This window comes from Palaemon carinicauda, chromosome 18 (genome assembly GCF_036898095.1).
Source record: "Palaemon carinicauda isolate YSFRI2023 chromosome 18, ASM3689809v2, whole genome shotgun sequence".
Classification (NCBI taxonomy): Eukaryota; Metazoa; Arthropoda; class Malacostraca; order Decapoda; family Palaemonidae; genus Palaemon; species Palaemon carinicauda.
The window spans coordinates 107300106-107313842 of NC_090742.1; the positions used below are offsets into that span (position 1 = coordinate 107300106).

The 13737-nt window shown below is 35.8% G+C and overlaps 1 protein-coding gene across 1 annotated transcript in view; it reads left to right on the plus strand.

Annotated features, from left to right (window-relative positions):
• Ndfip (Nedd4 family interacting protein) overlaps positions 1–13737 on the plus strand; it is a 132550-nt gene that overhangs the window by 13625 nt on the left and 105188 nt on the right. The window contains exon 3 of the mRNA XM_068391815.1: positions 11334–11479. Within this exon, the coding sequence (XP_068247916.1) occupies positions 11334–11479 (146 nt within the window). The remainder of the gene's footprint in view (positions 1–11333; positions 11480–13737) is intronic.

Consider the following 13737-nt stretch of genomic DNA (forward strand, 5'->3'; position numbering starts at 1 on the left):
ATAATGAGATAAAACATAAGGGCAAGAAGACATAAGAAAATGACTATTGTGTACATTGAGCGTTCTTCCTATGGATATATTTCGACCTTTCTATATGCAAAATGGTATACCAACAACATTCACACTGCACTATAAACAAAAAGAACTTTCTAACATTCCACATATTTTATTATCCCAGGCTTAAACTCTACCCATCATTATTCCAGGCAATCTTAGCAATTCTGTGGCCTTAAAAACCATGGTGTCACCTTGGTTAATTCTCCCCTTGAAAAAAAATTAAATCTATTCATTTCCTTGGACCGTTTCTCTCATTCAGATAAAACGTACACCCCATGACCATTCGTTTAACTACACAATCACCACCTTAATGCAATATCTGGCTTGTAATCATATCAATTCATATCATATACAACATATGTACTATACCCTGGTGAAAGGGTTTGCGTATCGCCATGCTCAGCAAAGATTTTCCAACTAATGTTATAGCTTAGATTATAATGATAATTATAATAATAATAATAATAATAATTATAATGATAATGATTAAAAAAAAAATACCCGTATATTAACTATGATTAAAAGCTACCTATAATATAAGTCTAAATATATAAATATATATATATATATATATATATATATATATATATATATATATATATATATATATATATATACCAAGGCACTTCCCCCAATTTTGAGAGAGAGAGAGAGAGAGAGAGAGAGAGAGAGAGAGAGAGAGAGAGAGAGAGAGAGAGAGAGAGAGAGCGAGAGAGATTAATAAATCATTGTTTTTCATCTTCCTATCAAAGCCTATTGAAACTAGAGAAAACAAGAGAATTTTTCGCGAGTCCTAAACGGCTTCGGGAGAAAATCTTCGTGCATCTCGAAAAGGATTCAGAAGAAATTTCCATAGACTTAGCATGGAATTCTGAATGATTCCAGAAATCTCTGAACGATTTCGGAAGAAAATCTTCCTGAATCTCCTCTCCAAATGACTTCAGAAGAAATAGCTGCAGACTTAGCATAGAGTTCTGAATGACTCCAGAACGGAATCTTCCCGGAGCAGTTCTGAACGGCTCCGCCCCGGATTCCAAAAGACTTCTGAAGACCTGATCTCTCTCTCTCTCTCTCTCTCTCTCTCTCTCTCTCTCTCTCTCTCTCTCTCTCTCTCTCTCTCTCTCTCTTTTTTTTTTAAACATACCTTGCAACACCTCACGATCTGTATGTACTGTACCTATGGAAGTTTACGCAGTGAACATTGGGAGGAGGATTTCACTTTACTAACAGAGCTCGCGTTCTGGCGGAACAGGTAACTGACTGTGAGAATTTTGTTACAACTACAGGATGAACTGGAGGCTATTCGGAACACCTTCATCTACAGATAGTTTGGATAGGTCCTACCGAAGTTGGCGAGCTTTGAAGATCATAATGTAAGCGCCTTGAAGGATAATTTGCTTGCGGTTTAGCGACGATGTGGATGCCGAGAAATCAATGGCATCCATGTCTTTACCCATCGCCCTTATAGGTAAAGACATGAAAGCCATCGATTTCTCCGAGGAATCTGACGAACCGAGAACAAACAGTACTGAAATGTCTCTTGAAATCTCGAAGGAGACTGGCAAACTAAGCAAAGAAGATCTTGAAAAACTATAAAAGACAGAAGAGAATAGAGAAGGAAAGCCTTTATATGAAGAAGTATAAAAAATAGCCTTTAATTATAGAGGTAGGTCACCTAAAAACTGAGGTCAAATAGCCTCTACTATTAGCAGTTAGTCGCCTTAAAACATAGGTCTTAAGGAGCCTCTAGTGCTAGAAATAAAGCACCCAAAAATAAAGGTCAAAGAGCTTTCAATGTTAGAGGTAAGGGGATTAAAATAAAGGTCAAAGAAACACTAATGCTAGAGTATAGCACCTCAAAATAGAGGTCAAAGAACCTCTAATGCTAAAAAAAAAAGAGCCTCAAAACAGAGGTCAAAGAACCTCATATGTTAAAAGTGAGGAACCTCAAAATAGAGGTCAAAGACCCTCTAATGCTAAAAGTAAGGAGCCTCAAAGTAGAGGTCAAAGAACCTCTAATACTAAAAGTAAGGAGCCTCAAAACAGAGGTCAAAGGGCCTCTAATGCTAAACGTAAGAAGCCTCAAAATAGAGGTCAAAGAGCTTCTAATGCTCAAAGTAAGGAGCCTCAAAATAGAGGTCAAAGAGCCTCTAATGCTTAAAGTAAGGAGCCTCAATATAGAGGTCAAAGACCCTCTAATGCTAAAAGTAAGGAGTCTCAAAATAGAGGTCAAACAGCCTCTAATGCTTAAAGTAAGGAGCCTCAATATAGAGGTCAAAGACCCTCTAATGCTAAACGTAAGAAGCCTCAAAATAGAGGTCAAAGAGCTTCTAATGCTCAAAGTAAGGAGCCTCAAAATAGAGGTCAAAGAGCCTCTAATGCTTAAAGTAAGGAGCCTCAATATAGAGGTCAAAGACCCTCTAATGCTAAAAGTAAGGAGCCTCAAAACAGAGGTGAAAGAACCTCCAATGCTAAACGTAAGGAGCCTCAAAATAGAAGTCAAAGAGACTCTAATGCTAAAAGTAAGGAGCCTCAAAATAGAGATCAAAGACCCTCTAATGCTAAAAGTAAGGAGCCTCACAACAGGGGTCAAAGACACTCTAAAGCTAAATTTAAGGAGCCTCAAAATAGAGGTCAAAGAGCTTCTAATGCTAAAAGTAAGGAGCCTCAAAATAGAGATCAAAGACCCTCTAAAGCTAAAAGTAAGGAGCCTCAAAATAGAGGTCAAAGAGACTCTAAAGCTAAAAGTAAGGAGCCTCAAAATAGAGGTCAAAGACCCTCTAATGCTAAACATAAGAAGCCTCAAAATAGACGTCAGGAACCCTCTAATGCTAAACGTAAGGAGCCTCAAAATAGAGGTAAAAGAGACTCTAATGCTGAAAGTAAGGAGCCTCAAAATAGAGGTCAAAGACCCTCTAATGCTAAACGTAAGAGGCCTCAAAATAGAGGTCAGAGACCCTCTAAGGCTAAACGTAAGGAGCCTCAAAACAGAGGTCAAAGAGACTCTAAAGCTAAAAGTAAGGAGTCTCAAAATAGAGGTCAAAGACCCTCTAATGCTAAACATAAGAAGCCTCAAAATAGAGGTCAGAGACCCTCTAATGCTAAATGTAAGGAGCCTCAAAATAGAGGTCAAAGACCCTCAAATACTAAAAGTAAGGAGCCTCAATATAGAGGTCAAAGACCCTCTAATGCTAAAAGTAAGGAGCCCCAAAATAGAGGTCAAAGAGACTCTAATGCTGAAAGTGAGCAGTCTCAAAATAGAGGTCAAAGAGCCTCTAATGCTAAAAGTAATGAGCCTCAAAATAAAGGTCAAAGAGCCTCTAATGCTAAACGTAAGGAGCCTTAAAATAGAGGTCAAAGACCCTCTAATGCTAAACGTAAGGAGCCTCAAAATAGAGGTCAAAGAGTCTCTAATGCTAAACGTAAGGAGCCTCAAAATAGAGGTCAAAGACCCTCTAATGCTCAAAGTATGGAGACTCAAAATAGAGGTCAAACAGCCTCTAATGCTGAAAGTAATGAGCCTGAAAATAGAGGTCAAAGAGCCTCTAATGCTAAAAGTAAGGAGCCTCAAATTAGAGGTCAAAGAGACTCTAATGTTAAAAGTGAGCAGTCTCAAAATAGAGGTTAAAGAGCCTCTAATGCTAAACGTAAGGAGCCTTAAAATAGAGGTAAAAACCCTCTAATGCTCAAAGTAAGGAGCCTCAAAATAGAGGTCAAAGAGCCTCTAATGCTAATAATAAGGAGCCTCAAAATGGAGGTCAAAGAACCTCTAATGCTAAAAGTAAGGAGCCTCAAAATAGAGATCAAAGAGCCTCTAATACTAAAGGTAAAGCACTTCAAATTAGAGATCAAAGAACATATAATGCTAAGATTATAGTACCTCAAAATAGAGGTCATAGAGCCCTTAATACTAAGGGTATGGCACCTCAAAATAGAGCTTAAATATCCTCTAATGTTGGAAGTATGGCACCTCAAAATAAAAGGTCAAAGAGCCTCTAATGCTAGAGGTAAGGTATCTCAAAATAGAGGCCAAATAGTCTGGCTTATTCTTTGTATATTCACCCTACGCACTGGTTTCCTGCTCGCCAGCGCTTTTCTGCCCCTTCACCAAAAACTGTGCTTCAGCAGAAACTGAGCACCAGCAGCATCCTGTGCGCCAACGTTCCAGTACTCTCCTTCGCACTCGCGCGAGAGGCAAAAAGAATGAAAACTTTTTGACAGGTTAAAATTGCCCCGTTCCCCTCCCCGCAAACGCACGACAGCATGCCCGCCGGGCAAAAAGGGAAGAGGCTTCACAGAAGGGTTCAAGATCCCGAAGATTCCATCTTCCAAGGCAAATCAAATGATTCCCCTGAAGAAAGGAAAGATGAATACTGGGAAGAACTGCAGAGTATAATAGGTGAGAACCTAGAGAGATATGAAAATTGTGATTAATGACTTCAATGCTAAAGTTGGAAGGAATAATCAAGGGACAGAAAATGTGATAGGTGTTGAGGTTTTTGGCGAAGTTTGCAAATGAAAATGGGGTACATTTTATAAGTTATTGTTCAACAAACAATCTTGTTACTGGAGGTACTCTTTTCCAGCACAAGGCTATCCACAAATATACAAGGACTTCTCCATGTGGCAATTACAAATATCAAATAGATCACATAGCCATTGATAAAGAGAGAAGGAGGACTCTGGGAAATGTAACAAGCTATAGAGGTGCAGTTATTGGTAGTGATCACCAGCTCCCCATTGCCAGGCAAATATTAAAACAGAAAGAACCCAACAGAAATGTAGATAGAATACCTAAGTTTGATACAACTAAGCTTCTAGAGGATGAGCACAGAAATCTTTGTAACTGAATGTAGGAATCGATTTACAGTCTTGAGAGACTTTAAGAGACGAAGTTTTGGGACATGCAGTTAAAAGGAGAAAACCATGGATATCAAATGATACTTGGGATACTATAAAAAGAAGAAAAAGACAGAAATTGATTTCTTAAAGTTTTCGAGGAAGTAATGAAAATTACAAGGCAGAGCATGCCAAGTATTTCAGTATTGATAGTGAGGTCAAAAGAAATATCGGGAATGATTGGAGAGAATATTTAGACAGGAAAGCAGATGAGGCTGACAAAGCTATGAATTCAGGGAGTGTCTTTGTTGTAGAAATTGCTCTTGGAATTATTCATGAAATCTCTACGGTAAAAAAAAAACTATACCCATCAAAAAGAAAGATGGATCTGTTATAACAAAAGAACGTGAAGAAAGGTAACGTTGGATTTAACACTTTAGTGAAGTCATGAACAGGAAATACGAAGGGAATAATTTGGTTGATATACCTGAAACTGATGAAGACCTTGATGTGCCCATGAATGAATTAGGTGTGTTTGAAGTCGAAGCTATTCTTAAAAAACTCAAAAGATGGAAAGCCCCTGGATACGAAGGAATAACTGCTGAGATGATATTGCCTGAAAATGAAGTGACTCCCAGATTACTTACAAGATTATTTTGTAGAATGTGGCGTGAAGAGGCAAAGCCTTATATATGGGAGCTATGAGTGCTGGTGAAAATGACAAAAAAAAAGATCTGACTGATTGCAATCATTACAGAGGCATCACACTTACGTCAGCTGTCATGGAAATATATAGAATGCTCATTCTAAAGAGACTAGAGAGAAAGATTGATGAAAAGTTGAGAGATGAACAAGCAGGATTTAGAAAAGGTAGAAGTTGTACTGACCAAATTTTCAGTTAAGACATGTGGTACAGCAATATGTAGAATATTGAATTCCACTTTTGATGGTATATGTGGGCTATGAAAAAGCTTTTGATTATGTGCTCTGGCAAATTTTGTGGAGAGTCCTGCGACATTATGGAGTTCCTCTCAAATATGTAAATTTAATTGTCTGTTCATAAGCATAGCAAATGCAAAGTTAATGTTAGTGGAGTCTTATCAAACGAATTTCCAGTGAAAAGTGGAGTACTCTAAGGGAATGGATTGTTACCTATGTTGTTTATCCTCCTCATAGATTTTGTAACGCATAGATCGGTTGGGGATGGTGGAGAAGGATTGGACTGGATTGGTAACAGAAAATTAGGAGACCTAGAGTATGCTGATGACGCTGTCCTAATTAGCAGAACACCACAGGGCTTGGAAAGCTTGCTTACCAGAATGCATGAAAAATCACATGAGGTTGGGCTCGAGATAAATAGAAGAAAGACAGATGATGAGAACGGAATATGCAATGGAAGATGAAATATTTTTGGAAGGATAAAGGATTAATGAGGTAGAATTATTTAAATATTTAGGAACTATGATATCTAATATAGGAGCTTTAGAATTCGAGTTTAATGAAAGATTGAAAAAAGCAAATCATAGGATGGATAGGTTAAGCCAAATTTGGAAATCAGGTCGCCTAAAATTACATATAATGATTAGGCTATATATCAATTTAGTGAGATCGGTGTTACTTATGGTCGTGAATCTTGGTATATTAATGAAACTCATTTTGAAGATTTGAGAACAAAGCCCTCAGAAGAATATTGGGTGTTAAATGACAGGACTGGATTAGAAATGAAACTAAGAGAGATTACTCAAGCGCCACATGTGGATGAGATCATGGTGAGGGGTAGATGGAGATGGTTTGGGGATGCTCTTTGTTCTCCCTAAGAGACATTAGTTCACCAAACTTTAAACTGGCCTCCACAAGGTACTAGAAGAGTTGGAAGACTCAGGAGAAGTATTGAATTAAAAGCTGAAGATAGAGACGACTAGCGAAATCTAATTGAGGCCCTTTGCGTTAATAGGCGTGGGAGGAGATGATGATGATGATATGTGAGCAGCGGCTTCAAGCATCTAGCTTAAGGCGAGTCACTTAGCCTCCTTCTTCCTCTAAAAACCCCTTTGTTGCTCTACCAATGCAAAATAATGAACGATCCTTAATATCTTCCAAAATAATTTGAATTTCTTTTTTATTTCTTTTATTTTAGGTATAAATAAATTCTTATCATTCACTATCGGGACTATCCTAACTGTTCAATTATCACTATTTATTACCCTGGTCAATTTAGATTTTTTTTTTTTTGTATTTACGTTAGTGTTTGCAGACATTTTTTCTTAAAGAATCGAGAGATACTTGGTTGCTTTTTATTTCCATGATTTGTCATGTTTCTATCTCTGTTTTTTTCCTTATATTTTTCATTTCATCTTTTTTTCTTAAATCTTCGATTATATCCCTTTCTTTTGTAGGTAAAAAATATCTCTTTGATGGTTCGTTCATAGTATGAGGTAACAATGACAAGAATAAAATGGATAGGTACAACTTAGGACGAATATTGTTTATGGGATCAGCTTTGCCCCTCCTTGATGTATCTATCATGCTGTTCACTCTAATGTTGCTTCATTTAACACCATATCAAAAAGGCAACATGACAGTTATCAACATGGAAATTAGCAGGAACAGTGAAAATATATTCTATTTCAATTCCTGAAATTTTCATTTGGATATGTGAATTATTATAGAAACAATGTATATAGTAGAGTTTTTTTTAGATATTTCTAGCATTTGGGTTGACACCCCTCTCGAGGATGTTACCATGTTTTGGTTAAACTTTTTGAAGGTTTCACCCCATGAGTGTCCCGAGTATTAAATAACTTTTTGAAAATCATATCATAACCATCGAGCAAGAAAGAAACTTTTTGTTTTTTAATGTAACTCTCAGGGTGTCACTCACTTTTAGGGTGTCACCTTGGGCAGACACACCTCTTATGTCTTATTTTTGAATTTTTATGATTACATATATGCATATTTATACATAAAAGTATATTTGTGTGCTCGAATACAAAGTTTGATTTACATATTCATATAGTAAGGTAAAATTGGACAGTTTTCAAAACCATGGTCAGGCAAAATTGGACAGGCAAACTGCTCACTTTTTTCTTGGCGAGGCAAAATTGGACAATCTTGGATTACGGACACAAAAATTTATGTAAGTCTATAATTTTTTTCTAGCATATTTATATTGATAGGGACCACAAATTGACATAGTTTGTCCAACTGAGCGTTGGCGCTTAACGGAGATACAGACTTGTCCAAAATTGCCTCACTGTCCAAAATTGCCTCGCCTCTGAAATATCTTTTTTTTATTACTGTAATACAAGAATTTCTAATTCTTTGATGATTATGAAACAAGCCATTTTTATAAATGAGAGCTCCCTCTCTTGAAAACATGTTTGGTATTTGGTCATAAATTATTAATATAGATTTTGTACAAAGATTACTAAAAAGGTGTCCAAAATTGCCTCACCCTACTATACTCCGTTCTCATAATCTCAATCTTTCTTCTTTTTATCTTCAGCCCAGCTTCGTGTGATATTTCATGCATTTTGGTAAGCAAGCATTGGAAATCCTGTGGTGTTCTGCTAACAAGGACAGCATCATCAGCATACTCTAGGTCTGCTGATTTCCTATCACCAATCCAGTCTAATCCTTCTCCACCACCTCCATCTGTTCTATGCATTACAAAATCCATGAGGAGGATAACAACATAGGTGACAACACATTCCCCTGGAGTGCTCCAGTTTTCACTGGATATCCATTTGTTAAGACTCCATTAACATTAACTTTGTACATGCTATGCTCATGAACAGACTTAATTAAGTTCACATATTTAAGAGGAATTCCATAATAACGCAGGACTCTCCAAAAAATTGTCCGGTGCACACTATCAAATGCTTTTTCATAGACCACAAATGACATCAAAATGGGATTTCTATATTCTAAGCATTGCTGTGCAACATGCCTCAAAATGGAAATTTGGTCAGTGCAACTTCTACCATTTCGAAATCCCGCTTGTTCATCTCTCAGCTTTTCATCAATCTTTTTCTTCAACTCTTTAGAATAAGCATACTATATATTTCCATAATAACTGACGTAAAAGTTATACCTATAATTTTTTGCAAACACTCAGGTCTCATTTTTCTTTTTTGCCATTTCCACCCACAAATCTAACTCCCATTCATCGGGGATTGTCTCTTCATGCTACATTCTACAAAATAATCTTGTAAGTATTCTGAGAGTTACGTCATTATCGGGCAGTATCATCTCGTCAGTTATTCTATATATATATATATATATATATATATATATATATATATATATATATATATATATATATATATATATATATATATATATATATATGTGTGTGTGTGTGTGTGTGTGTGTGTGTGTGTGCATATATATATATATATATATATATATATATATATATATATATATATATATATATATAAGGTTGATAATTGTGAATGCCTTCAGTTCTGTTCTTTTTAGTTATTCAACCAGTCATTTAGTTGTCCATATATAACCACTCGTTGTCTTTTCCCTTCGTAGATATATACGAAGGGTAATTTCGGTCATGATGTAATTGTATTTTCGATTATGTTCTTTCATAAGGATAAATACTATTTCTAAGTTTTACCTCTACGAATTTGTAAGAGAGAGAGAGAGAGAGAGAGAGAGAGAGAGAGAGAGAGAGAGAGAGAGAGAGAGAGAGAGAGAGAGATTTCACAATGCATGTGTCTGATTTATGATTTGCTTACACCCGGGTTCAGAAACAGATTCAAATGTTCCTATGTTATGGCAATTAAGCAGTAGGAGAAAATGTCACCCAAACTCTATTTTGAGCTATGGAATTGCCATCAAACACACACAAAAACTTTCTATCATCTTGTATCTTAGCCATGATGGTAAGAAGTCACAAATGAAAGTTGTCATGCCACAACAAACCTCCGTGACTTGAATCTCATTACACTTATACTCATAGCCTGAAGTGCACAAAAGATGATATTCAGTCCTAATATTCTCTGTTATCCAGTCTTGCCATGGAAATGGCACCGTTTAAAAATTATGTTTTTTGAAGGCTGGGGAGTGTAGTTCAAGTTCCAACGAATTCAGGAATTCAGAAATCGAATTGTCTGAACATAATGAAATAACATACTGTCTGGAGGCAAATGTAAGGTTTCTAATATTGCCTTATACAAAAGTCAATTGTAGTGTCACAATATTATACGACATGGCTCTTTCGAATGCAGTTATCCAAAATTTTTACTCAGTATCTTCAACTAGTAAAATAGTAAAAATCAATAGAGGTTATGTCATATTTAGATGCAAACTTTGCAATTATATTAACAATAACCAATATGGACATAAATACCTGCAGGCAAATGTAATGGTCATACAAACAATTGATTAATAAATGTTCCAAACCGGCCAACATGTCGAGAAAGGTACATCAAGCAAAACAAATTCTCGTCTATAATATGTATTAAGACTGAAAAAAAAAAAGATAGCTAACAATGATTTTGAAAATGAAGATCAAATATGAAGATAAAGAAAAAGTTAACGTAAATGTAAGGTCTTAAACTATTATGTCCCTGAAATAAAGTTATTTTTGATGTTCTGATTACAAGATTAGTATTTAGCCTACTGTTTGAGAAATGCTGCGTTCAACTTTATTCGTTTAACAAAACTATTAACTTTCGGATTTCTTTCATTTGCTACGAATTCAACTTCCATTTTACGCTTAATATCATGTTCTTTTCTCGTTATCAACAACGTCTAATCTAAAAAGATTACGTACCTTATCCTACGTAAGAGTTGATATAAAACTAAATGTCATTAGATATATATTGTTAAGCCTACGAAGAATTCATGAACTACTAAGCTAAATGTTATTGTAATGATCTGAAAAGACCGTGTTTTAACTGATAACAGACACTTTTTAAAGAAAAATATAACACATTTAGGGGCACATTTAATCTTAAACTTAAAATGATTACGTAAATGCATCAAAATTGTCAATAAACTAATAACGTGAAAATAAAGTTGAATGTTTCTTATGAGGACCAGAATGGCTCTTTCTATAATTTGACGTAATTCAAGATGGCTGTGTGCCTAACCATTCACTTGTTCGAAATAGTGATACAACCAAGAACACCAATCTCAAGTAGATCTAATCAGTATAAATGCTCTGCCATTGAATTGCTATGATAGAGTCTTACTAATTTAGATTCAAGTATCCTATTATCAACTGTCATAAGAATAATTATTTGAGATGGTTTGGTTCTAAAATGCTCGCAGATTAAGACTCGGACAAGAGAGATTTTATTATTTTTGTCCGTGAAAATTGGCAATCTTAAGTACTATATTATTTGATTATTTTTTAACAAAAGAAATAACATTACTTTATGTTTTTTTTTCAAGGTTTTGACATATTAAGTGAAAAGGTTGCTTTTATATACCCATAGACTTGACGACGACACATCAAAAATCGACAACAAACAAGAGGTCACCTCAGCCGTTTGTGTTATTAAAACAACTTTCACCTAAATTTGGTGGAGTTATCATGCCCAATAGCATACGATACCAGCCAGTAAGTATTTTTAGAAGCATTAAGTACATATTTAATTGAAAATCCACTAGTAATAACGTAGAATTTGCAATTGTTATGGGAAATGGCAGTAGACTGCCTATCTGTCAGAGTAGATGACGTAAGTCAAAATCAACTGGACGACGATAACCTTGATATCAACATTGTGTCTGTCACTTTGAGGAACTGGATGTTCAGGAAACACTTTTGATGTGGTGACTTTGAAAAAAAAAATCCAGAAAATCCCTGTTTAGACAAGTCCTCCTTAGTCTGTCGTTGACTACGTTACCTTCAAAGAATAGGCTTAAACTACCTTTCTTGTCTACCGTAGGTTTTAAGGAGAAATTCTTCCTGACCATATTACAGGTCGACTTGAGTGTGAAACAGACTTTATTGGCTCCTCTAATCTAATTAAGGTTTGTAGTTTGGTAAGCAAATTGCATCTAGCCAGGGACTATACCATCCTACTCTAGAGAATAATTAATTCAGGCCATTCCTTTAATACTGAAGGCAGTAGGTTACATGACTAATTTTCCCCTTGTATTCTTGGTAAAATTATAGAATAGTGCATTAAACAGTTTGTTGAAAATAAGACTTTTAATGTACATTTTGTGGTGTTGAACGTTTTTTATGATTATTCTTGGCGGTAATCCATAGTTTGTGTTCAATGGTTGGTCGACTACCATCACTGAAAAGCCAGGGGTTTGCACTAGGTATCGTCATCAATTACGTTCGAACCTTCTTACAATGTACCATGTACGAGTTTAATTGTATGATATTTGAAATAACTTAATTAAACTTTGGGTAAAGTTTTACTATATTATATATTCTGATTTCGAACAGAAAAGATATGTTTTCCTGTAGTAAATAATGGGATTTGACGGAATTTGACTTTCATTTCAACTGCAAACCAACAGAACAACCAATTTGACTAACTTTTAAGTAGCCGAACTGGTTGCCGTTATTATTGATAAAATGAAGGTGAAAACTGGTTAAATCACGTTATTTTCTGCAGGAAAACTTATATTTTCTGTTAAAATGTTTAAACATGACTTGTTCAAATTCCATGTCACTTCACTCACGTATGTACTGCGAACGGTAACATTAGCAACGTTACCAATGATACACAGCGTTACCAACGTTATGGTGGCATTGCTAACGTTAGCAATGCTGCGGTAATATTATCATGTGTATTTAAAAAAAATTTTCCATATACCCTTTACACAATATATAAAAAAGTACAAAAAGGGTACAGAACCTAATAAACCCACCTAACCTAACCTAGAAGTTCCTAGGTCACAAACTTCATATAATGCCCTTTGTTTTATATATCATGTTAATCTGTATCACTTCACTCACGTTACGATAACGTTAGCACTGTTATGATAACATTGTATACTGTATAATGGTTCTTGTTCTGCCATTACTGTAGCTCGCTTCGCTCGCATGAAAATAAAACATCAAGCTCGTATGTACTGGCAAGTGGTAATGTTGAGCTGCGCACGCTAACATTAGTAATGTTACGCTAACATTAGCAACGTTAAATATAATGGTTCTTGTTCCTCGCTTACGATCACAGGCAAATAAAACATCAACCTCGTATGCACTGGCAAGCGGTAATGTTGAGCTTCGCACTTTAACAAAATATAGTAAAACTAACACATTAAAGTTAAAGAAATTAATGACTTTTATGACCGTGACGACGTAACTTGTGGGTCACTGGGGTGAACTTGTGAATGTGAGTCTGTGGCGTCTTAACTGCTTTGCCTTATTTTAGTACTGCACTTGGAACACTGTAAAAGTTGGTATATTACATTATGAGTTTTAAGAAAATTATTAACATTGGAATTCACCAAAATACTTTCAAGTATGGATTACTGAAGTTGTTACAATTTTCTAAAACTTTGATCGTAAAATACACAAAAAGACGACGCTTGAATTAACAAAGATCTGACTTGGGCAAAGGTTTCAACGGAAAAGGGTTTGTTGGAAGGTGGGGCTAGGGAAATATTAAACCCCCCCTGCAAACTTTAGATACGTATGGGTTAACCTACCGTTGACTGGGCCGCCACCGCAGGGTAATCGTCATTGTTTGAACCCTCCTCGTTCAACTGTTGTCTTCGCCTTTCCCTCTTCTTACGGGAAACATGGATTACTGAGCGAAGGGAGTGTAGCCTCTCAGAGATTGACTACGGTCTTTCTCTTCTAAAGGCCATTCACCTGTCATGGGCCTCCGACAGTGTACTAACGGGGAGCACCTT